At 41.9% G+C, this 10,721-nt stretch overlaps 1 protein-coding gene across 1 annotated transcript; it reads right to left on the bottom strand.

Moving 5' to 3' along the window:
- Positions 1-4,912: 4,912 nt before the first annotated feature.
- Positions 4,913-10,411, bottom strand: LOC146712707 (butyrophilin-like protein 2). The gene is made up of 5 exons (XM_085452207.1): positions 10,228-10,411; positions 8,748-9,098; positions 7,553-7,879; positions 6,452-6,579; positions 4,913-6,081 (listed from the first exon to the last, which is right to left on the bottom strand). Exons 1-4 carry the CDS (start codon positions 10,262-10,264, stop codon positions 6,470-6,472), a joined length of 825 nt encoding a protein of 274 aa, XP_085308333.1. The 5' UTR covers positions 10,265-10,411; the 3' UTR covers positions 4,913-6,081; positions 6,452-6,469.
- Between the last annotated feature and the right edge of the window lie 310 nt (positions 10,412-10,721).

Here is a 10,721-nt window from a genome sequence, read left to right as displayed (position 1 = left end):
TGTACATTTGATTTTTTGTACACTTCGGACCACTTCACTGCCTCACCGAATCAGTGAGACTGTTTAGACTCGGTGTCCGAGTCAGTCAAAGTGTTCCTGTTTGCACTGCAAAAAGTTTCCATTTTATGTGAACAAAGTTCATGTAACACTAAAAAAGACTTGACCTTTGCATTTATGTAATGAATGGAAGTCTGTGAGTTGTGCAGATTTGACTGTTCCTGCTTTCAGCACCTCAATAATTTGTTTGTGATGCAAAATGAACCAATAGCATCTCTGTGCTGCTTTGAGGAAACAAACATTAGATATGATCAGCTTCTGTTCCAGCAGAGAGGACCACGCACTGAAAGCCAGCTCGTTTTAATGGTTGGTTTTTCTTATTTTAATGACTACATCAGAGCACAAACATGTTTCATAGCAGCCTGAAATAAATAAACAGGAAAAAGTTTACTTATTTCTAATTTCTATAACTGAACTTCTGAGTTATTTAAATGCAGACAGTCGATTTAGGAAATTAATAACATGTAGCTGACATTTCATATCAAAATAGCTACTGTGAAATAGGTCTGATTTGAAAACACTCATTGAGTTAACAGTTACTATCATAGTCCGTTTGAGCTTCTGGTAGTTTTCCTGGGCGGAGCTGTCATCTCCTCACCTGGAGTTAATCTACTGAGCATATTTAACCCTTTAAGACCTACCATAGAACCAAGTCCGCCAGAGCTTATCTTTATATTTCTACATGCTGTAGTGCCATTTTGGGGAGTATTTCAAGTTGCTATACATCAATACAACCATTATTTCACAAACTTTAATAATATGTATGCATTAAGTCCATAGTAAATACATAAACAGCAAAAAAAAAGTGCAATAAACTATTAAAAAATTGAAATTGTTTTTTTGTTTTTGTTTTTTTACATATATTTCTAATTAGAGAAAATTGAGAGGGTTATCGATACCTCAAAACTGTAAATGCAAAAAAGTTGCACAAAATAGTTTCCAACCATAGGTAATGTATTTTGAGCCTGTTGGCCAACAGATGGAGATCTTTGATTTTAATGAGCTGCTTCTTCCCCTCGTCATTGCAGAGGCACTCTTTCAGCCATGCGTAGCCCTGCACGCACACATGTATTGATCAGCAGGGTAACAGATGGACTCATTGTGCTGCTCTGAGCTCAGATTGATGGTGTTTGTGCTGCTTGTACCTTCATGGCGGCTCTGGAGTTCTCAGGGACACCCTTGTTGTATTTGCCCGTCAGTAGGTCACAAGCTAAGGGGGACCAGGTCATGGCTCCATCACCTGATGGATACACAGACCTCATGTTGTCCCCAAGTTTTAAAACTTGAACTAAATCTTTTGTCCTACTTGGAACTGTCCATGGTAAGTAAACCAAGCTAAGTGAGGTGGTCGTTGAAACTGCTGGCCCAGATGGTCTCACCCACCACACCCCCACCATTCTCATGGTCTACATGGGAAGGGAATGATGGGACAAGCACAATCGCAGCGGGATCGGCTGCAACTGAGGCGGATGAGAAGCTGGGGTCATTGCCAGTTGCAGTGGAGGACAGACTGTGCAGACCCAGATCACAGTCTGCTGGGTCATCCTAAAGCTGGTGGTGGAAACTCCGTAGGTGAGCAGTGATGGGCTTGATCAAGAACCCAGGTATTGTCCAGGGGCTGGCGGCAGTGAAAATGCTTTAGCTGGTCATGCTGGGCAACTTTCACTTTAGACCTTGGGTTCATCTGGATCCGATAAACTAGGTCATCAAATTGTCCCAGGACAAAGAATGGTCCTTCATACAGTGGGAGGAACTTTTTTACCTTGTTCCTTTGATGAGATAACACACTATCTCCAATCTTGTACTGTGTCTGGAAACAGTTATTGTCGTATTGTCTCTTTGCACAAGTGAATGACTCACGCAGGGCTTCCCTGGTGATGAGGTGGGCTATCTCCAGCCACTCACGCATCTGCTACACATACTCTGGAGCTGAGGGTTGGTTGTCTGGATCGTGGGGTAAACCTGCGACCGCTGGCTTGCTCAATTCTAAGCCAAACATCATGAAGTTTGGGGTGGAGCCTGTATTACTTTGCTTGGTCGCCCTGTAGGCCATAACGGCATACAGGATCATCAGGTCCCAATCCCAATGGCATAATGTGGAGGCCATTATGTTTTGGAGAGTGGCATTGAAACATTGCTGGCCATCTGTAAGGAAGAGGACTCCCTTGCTAGGATTATTTATATTATCTGTATAGCACTTTACAGCACCCCTTTTACTTTATTAAAAGCACCTTATGAAGCCCTTTATTTGGCATCGCACTTTAGACATAGATTTGCACAAAAGAACATTTGCACACAAGTAGTTAAATTTTGTATTTAATATTTATTGTGTATTTTAAAAATCAGTTGGTAGCCTTTATTCCAGGTCCTGCACAGCTGCTCCTCATCAAGGAATGTGGTGGCTGTCTCTGAGGAAAAAGGAATGGTGATTGTGAGAAAATAAGGTTTACCACTAAGGAGAACTAATGCAAGTGTGTTTGTGGAAAATCTAGTGATAAAAGTGATGCAAAGAAGTGATTGCAAGATGTGATTACTTACCTTTCTTTCCTGTGTTCTCTCCAAGGTGTTTGGGCAAATGTTTCCCCAGGGGTCCAGACACCATTTAAAGGTTCTGGGAGAGACCATGGGTTAAGGGAGTGTGGGGAATCTTTTGTGCTTACCATGATCTCCCACCCCCAATAATCATGGAATCTTTTCACACAGTTTCTTTAAAAGAACATCCTGACGAGGAGAGAGCCACACTTATATCACCAAGATTCTTCATCCTAATTCGCCAAACTGGATCCTTAGATTTACCAATACTGCTCTTCTAGCTATTCCACATTTACTTTCGCCTCTACGCACCATTGACTCTGTGGCTTGTTTAAAAAACAGCTGAAAACTCATCTATTTAGATGACATTTGGGTAAAGAAGGCTGAATGTTTCTGAGGAACAGAATATGAATATATATAAAAGCAGTCGCCGAAGGAGGACTACCCTTCCAACTTGTCTTGGCACCGCTGCCCACACCTAACCTCGCTGATCTTCCTGCTATACAATTTGCCTCCCATGAGAAAACTCTCTGGCGCAAACATGGCTGCACACTGGTCGAATCTGTCTGGCGCCCCCCTGATGGCCGCCCATGTCTGCCTAAACACTTCTTCCCCTGGTTTCTAAAATGGGCACATGGGTTAGACCATGTGTCCAAAGGGGATGCTACAAGCTGTAACATCGCTATGGTTCACCAAAGGGTTTTCCACAGCAGCTGAGGGGTATTGCAAAAGGTGTCTCATTTGTGCCACCAAGAATGTGGGACGCCCAGTACAGGAAAACACTGCACCAGATATGCCTTTTGACAATCTAATTATGGATTTCATTGAATTGACACCAGCTGAGGGAAAGAAGTATTGTCTGGTAGTAGTGGACATGTTGTCTAAGTGGGTAGAAGCATTCCCGACTAAAAGTGCAGACAGCAGTGCAGAGGCAAAAGCCCTCCTGTCAGAAATCATTCCCAGGTGGGGTATCCCGGGGAAAATCACAAGTGATAATGGCGCTCACTTTGTGAACCAGTTTCAAGTTCAAGTTTCAATTTTATTTCTATAGCACATTTAAAAGTCTCAGGTACATCAAAGTGCTTCACAGACGAACCGCATTTGCGGGGTTACAGCAGTAAAGGAGCAGGAAATACAATTATCAGCAAAAGAAATACAGTTTTAAAATGGTGACGTGACAACAAGCATGAACCGGGGAAAAGTTAAAAACGAAGTTGTTTGGAAGGCAGGTGGGGTTTTAAACGTGATTTAATGGATTGGATGGATTCCGACGCACGGACATCAATCGTTTTGGTGCGGCAAAAGCAAATGCACGATCCCCCCTAGTCGAGGCATTGCTTGCATTAAGAGCCCCTGGTTAGAGGATCTGAGTGCTCTCGTGGGGATGTATAGGTCAAGGAGGTCGATTAAGTAACTGGGTGCCAGGTTATTTAAAATTTTAAAAGTGTATAAAAGGATTTTAAAAATGATACGATATTTGACGGGAAGCCAATGAAGGTTGGCGAGGGTGGGTGTGATATGGTCATGTCTTAAAAGGCGTGCTGCGGCATTCTGGACTAGTTGCAGGCATTGGATGAGGGAAAGTTGGAGGCCTAAATAAAGAGAATTACAGTAGCCCAATCTCGAAGTTACAAGAGCGTGAATGAGCTTTTCAAGGTCATTATGTCGTAAGTAGGGCATTGCCTTAGAAATTTGGCACAGTTGGTAGAAGCTGGTTTTCACCACTGCAGCCACTTGCTTGTCTAATTTGAGGGAACTATCCAGTACTACTCCAAGGTTTCTGACAGTAAACGATAGATGACTGGCATAGGATCCCAGGCATTGAAGGAAATCAGCGAGCGACTAGGTTTCAAATTGCAAACACACTGTGCATATCACCCACAATCTGGAGGTGCTGTGGAGAGAATGAACGGCTCCTTAAAGTCCAAGCTGGTGAAGTGCTGTGAAGAAACTGGCCTCACGTGGCCAAAAGCACTTCCCCGCGTGCTGATGTATGTGCGGACACGGACCAGACCCCCAGCACACCTGGGCTGTTACCCCGTATCGGGTTCCCAGCCCTCGAACTCTCCAGCCTTCAGGCTCAATCCATGGACTCTTACTTTATTTTTTTTTTTTTTTTTTTTTTTTTTCTTTCTAAATGGACTCTTACTTTAGAGTGAATTCACAGCACACAGCATCTATCATAGCTCTGCTCTAGGTTAATCATAGTATTGTTGTAGTTCAAAGAGATCATAGTTTTGGCTTTTGCTCCAAGTTTATTCCTATTGAAATGTTAGTTTAATTTTGCTCACAGTTTTTCATAAGTAAGACTCCAGACTTTAGTTATAGTTACTTTATTGTCAAGTGTCATTGGTTAAATGAGCACAGTACTCTCTGTATATAGTAACCATTGTCCTTAATGTAAATATGTAAGAAAAATTGTGTATGTTTCTGTTCTGTGCCCTGTGTACTGTTTGTTTGTATATGTGTCTTTCTGGCTGCTGTTACAACCAAATTTCCCCTTGTGGGACAATTAAAGGATTATTCTATTCTATTCTATTCTTAAATCATCAGGCACGTTGTGTGTAGTTCAGCCGTTGTGTTTTCACATTACTTCACTGAACATATGAAACCACAGAGTGAAGCTTGACTAACATCTTTTGAGCTGCTTAATCTTTGGATTCCTACCATATATTCAAAGACCAAGGCAAGAACACAAGTACACATACTGAGAAACAGCCAGAGTTAGCTAGTTTAACGTGACCATGTGAATAGCTGACAGAGGAGGTGGGAATGTAGGAGCAGGAGAGCACAAACACTGGGAGCAGGGAAATTCTACTTCGTTAAATTTTACATGCTAGAAGTGCACGTAACCTGGCAAGGATGCTGATGTAGATGCTAATTAGCATTAAGCTAACTCTGTTATAGAGTGTTAATATCGTACACGGTCCCTTTTCAAACAAAACCAATTAGATAAAAATAAAAACAGCACCTTTAATATTATTATCATCATCACTCCCGAATACAGGATAAAGTGTTTCTTTAATGTGGCCCACATGTGCTCCTGCTGTGGACCTGATTTCATTGGTTAGCTGTTTAAACCAGTAAGTACCACCAACAAAGGGGCCTCACGACCAAACCAATATGTATATTCCCAAAAACATGCTCTCATCTGGTCACAGTTCAGCAGCTAACCTTATAATAAACATCATATAGAAATGTTAAACTGAGATCTGAACTGTGACATGAGTGCAGTGTAAACATGCTAACTTCAGGAACTTATCTCAGCTGCTGCAGGACAAGAAACATGTCTTTGGACTGTAGGAAGCATAAAGCAGCCAGTGGACAGCATGAGATCCAGTATTAAAGACAAACTGCTTTGATCTCAGTCTAACAGGCTGGTTTATCAGTCTACTTTAGGCTTCACTGACACACGTGGACCATCACATATTTGTAGTGACTGCCTTCACTCCACTGTGGCCTCCTGAAGACCGACCTCTCCACTTTCACTGCCTAAAGAACAGAAAGGACACAGAGCAGAGCATAAGGACAGACACATGTGAGTGTGACCCTCCATCATCTCCTCTGCTGTGTAACCAGCAGCTCCTCACTCCTGCTTTAATTAATGTAATGTATACTTTATTGATCCCTGTGGTGAAATTACTTCTTTTTTTTCTCAGTATTTCTCATTCACTCAGTGAAGCAGTGTGTAGGGATGGCACCTTGCTCAGCGGTACCTCAGGGTAGCCGTTCAGTGGACATACTGATCAACCACTCTACCTACTGAGCTATCCCTGCCCTGTGTTTCTCTGACTTGGAGCTGATTGATCTATGAGGCGGTTTGCTTTTTGCTAAAGACACACAGAGACACAGAATCACATACCTTCTTTTTAGCCGTCTTCTACCATTGATGTTTGCGAACACCCCAGCAAAAGCCCACAGGAATAGAAATGATGATCGCAACAATGACGCATGCCAGTGTGATTATTGTTATGTTGTTGGATTTGTATTCTGTCAATAAGAAAAGACAGAAACAAAAAATCAAAACCCAGCACATCTGAAGAAATGTCCCACCAACGTTGCCCTGAACTCTGAGCTGGATCTTTAGTACTGACTGCTAGATTGGATCACCTGGAGGGTTGCCCTGCTGTGATTGGTTGTTAGGTTACAAGTGTTACCTTCTGTCATGCTCTGATGGTGGCATTTCTTTTATTTCTTTCTTCATTTTTAGCTCACTCATAACCAGTGTTGGTCAAGTTACTTGAAAAAAAGTTACTTAGTTACTTTTTAAAAACACGATTTACAACCTGAAGAGGTGATAAAGCGATAGATCTTTCAGCCCAATTCTACTTTTTCTGCATAATCCATCATACAAAATGTAATCAAATGGAAAAGTCTCTTTTTAAAACTTGTTTTATTAGTTTTAATCTTTTAACTTTATGCATCAAGCAAATATTAAATTATATGCAACATTCACTGACTGGAAGAACTTTGTTTAACATTTAAACCTATTTTCTACACATTCCAGCACATAAAATAAAATATTTTGTGTGTTTACACTCAGTCTTTCAAATAGATGCAAGTAAAACACAGCAGAAAATAAATAAAGTCAAAGACTCAGCGGTCCTGTTGCTCTATTTTCACCTGTATAGCAGGAGGAGGTTTGCCCTGCTGCAGGTGTGCCGCAGCGGTCAGTTGAAGAATCCGCGAGTTTCTCTGTGAGTTTCCCATTACGTCGTTGCACACTCAGTGCTTGCTTGGAAGTTTAGGGGTTTTTTTTCGCACAACGGACACTAATGTTTTTGTCACTTTTTATGGAATCAAACTCAAAGTAAGGTCAGTACTTCCACGCTTTAAATGCTGCACGCTCATACTCTCTCCCACAATCGATATGTGATCCATTGTTGATTACAAGTAACGCGTTACTGCCCATCTCTGCTCATAACACTTGATTCAGATATCAGTATGTATCTACAGCACTGACCTCTGACATAGAGCTTCACTTGTTTCATCAGCAGGATGTTTCCCTCCCTGCTGTAGACGGTGCAGGTGTAGATGTTTGTGTCTTTTTCTGTGGGGCGGTCCAGGAACAGACTGAGGTCTCCAGTTTTCACCAGGTTTGCATACATCTCTGTTCGGCCTCTGTAATCCTTACTCTGTTCAACTGGCTGGTCCAGGCCATCTTGAAATACATGAACCCTATGATCACCACTGTCCATCCACTCCACTTTAGCATCTTCAGCCAGATGAAGTGTGCTTTTGCAGGGCAGCTGGACAGACTCCACCCCTGAATCCACCTCCTCACTGTCAGCTGAGAGAACAACAAAGCACATCATGAGCTGTACAGACAGAAGAAAATCCTGAAGTTCATCTTTACTGCAGATCAACCAGGTGTCCTTTCTGATGAACTGTGATGCAGGATTTAAATTGAAATCAAAGAACTGAAGATCACTGATGGACTGTGTGATATTCAGTTTCTGCACAGTAAAAATGAATGTATATAGTTTTGCGATGGCCAGTGGCTGAGCTGTGGTCTAGTTCAAAAAGCAGTAGTTTGCTTCTGTGTATGCCTTTGATGATTATTGACTTCATCAATTGTTGGTTTAAAATGGAGCACTGTAACAAAAAATAATTTCCCCCAGGGATCAATAAAGTATTCTGATTCTGATTCTGATTCTGATCAGAGGGGACTCTAGAGACTTCACTGAACTATGAGGGCACCACCTCCACGTGTGCTTCACTCTGTGTTTTCTGGCATGTGAATTAGACACTTAGTCAGAATTACTTGATCTCACACTCTGGTATCGTTCACAATTGCTTCTCAGCATGCAGCACATTTTGAATTTCCCTGAAAAAGAACCAACAAGACTGCAGGAATGAAAGAAAACAGAAGATAATCTCCTTGCAGATGAAATAAATGTAGCTTCTAATGCAGTTATTCTTACATTTGAACCATTGGTCTGACCAGTGAATGTGATCAAAGGCGGGATTCAGATTTCCATGTTTTGGTGGGAGGTTTGTGTTCAGCTCTTCCAGTTTGCTAAAGTTTGGGTGAGTGACACAGAACGACTCATGAACTGCATTATGGGTACTGTAGTATAAGAGGATAAACAGACATAGACCTCTGAACAGTATTGACCTTTGACCTGGTATCATAGGTGTTGAGATTTGTGGCTGACCTTTGACCTGCAGCTGTACATCTGTCAGTCTCCGTTCTTTCCTCCCATCACTGAGGGTGCAGCTATATTTGCCGCTGTCGGTCAGTTGTGGTTTTCTCAGAGTGAGGCTGAAGTCTAAAGAGTCCAGAGCATCAGGCCTCATCGACGTGCGCCTGCTGTAACGCCGGTTTTGTCCTTTAAGATCATCTCCTTCTTCTCGTCGTACGTGGACGGTTGTGGGATCGAGATCATTGCGGGTCCAAGTCACTGTGGGATTGTCGTCAGGTATAAAACCTGAGTGCTGACAGGGCAGCTGGACAGACTCTGCCTCTGTATTTCCTTCTACCTCCACAGCCAGAGCATGCTGGGAAACTGAGGACACAAAACAAAAGAGCACAAATTAACTGCATGCTGTGGGTTTCCCAGTGTCAACGCGGTGAACTGCAGCTCACATTAACTGTTCAACCATCCTCAAAGCAACAACAACAACAAAGCACTTATCATAGATGGTTTATCCATGATATTAATAATAAAAAATAATAATAAACTAAATAATAATAAATTAATAATAAAGTATAACATTGTTGGCTTTTGATGATGGCTCCTTCAGGCCTCGATGTGCTCCTCATCCTCTCTACTCAAGATCAGACATCACCATTAGTAGATTCATTAGATAAGAATAATTAAAGTGATTTGATAATGAGACTGGTGAAACTTATGGCCTTAAAAACTGACAGATCCTTGGGGCCTATTTTTTGCAGCACAAACATTTGATACCACTTTTGTTGGATTTTGAAGAAGGTGGGGAGGCCAACTTCACTCACATCAAAGAAATGGTTTTGACTTGATCAGTGTTAACCCCGCCCCCTGGGTTTGATGGGTGAGGTTGACAGATAAAATTATTTCATGGTGAGACCTGAAGGAGTCAAGTGTGCCAAAATGAATGAATTAAGTACACCATTAAATAATTAATTACATTTGTCAAAAATATTTATTTATTATTTCTCATTTTAAATAATTATTTAATGGTGTACTTAATTCATTCATAATGTCAGCCCTGGCGTTCTGTCCTGGTGATCCGTGTGGCACTAAAAAGCTCTGATAACGTCCATCCAGCAGCTGATAACAGGGACATTTGGTGCCATGTCAGAGCTGCACAGTCAATCATCAGTTTGGCTCTTTAGTTTGAAGAGTTCAAAGCAGCAGCAGAGAATCTAAAGTGTGTCACACAGCACCAAGTTTCCTTTGGTCACATATGAAATGTGAGTCCGAGCTTCAGCTACACAACAACACACACAGCAGCTGATTGTAACACGAGCTCATCTGAAAGGCACCAAGAAGAATCCAGAGATTTGAAAGTTGCTGCTTTGGATTGTTAGTTTGATCTGAATCAGAATCCAGTGTTTGATGGAAATCTCCTCCTGCTGCACTTCAACACATTAAAGAGAGAGAGATGAAAGAAAAGCTGATGATGAGAGCAGAGAGAGGAAGGTGTACTTACCGTGCAGGAGGATCACAAACACCACAAACATCTTCATGTTCCTGTTAAACTCAGAGACTCTTTAAAAGCCCTTCAGGACATCAGCTCACAGCAGCTTCACTTTCCTCTGCTGATCATCTACTGACACTCTCACACTGCTTCAGACGGGACATGAGGCTGACGGCTACAGTACCCACTGTGACCATGTCACAGCTGATCCACAGAGTTAAATCAAAGTCTGTGAGGAGAAGTGTGAGCAGACGGGTCAATAAGGTGTGTCTGTGTCGCAGATCATTTACAGCCCGACTCGACCAAACTTCAGCAAAGCAGCAATAAAATGTGAACTTTGCTAAGAAACAAAATAAACTTGTTAATGTTTAATTTTGGTTCTTAAGTGACGAGTTTAAAGTTTCAGGTCGGTGTTACAGTCTGTATGTAGAGAATAATACAGACATAAAGCCTGCTTCTATGTTATAGATCAGTGTTTGTACGAGTATCCTGGTGACTTTTATGAC

The sequence above is a fragment of the Copadichromis virginalis genome, linkage group LG3 (genome assembly GCF_057382275.1).
Source record: "Copadichromis virginalis isolate Kocher_CV1m ecotype Utaka linkage group LG3, C_Virginalis_male_GT1.1, whole genome shotgun sequence".
Taxonomy (NCBI): Eukaryota; Metazoa; Chordata; class Actinopteri; order Cichliformes; family Cichlidae; genus Copadichromis; species Copadichromis virginalis.
Note: the sequence above shows the minus strand (reverse complement) of the source record. Positions and strands in the feature narration are given on the sequence as shown.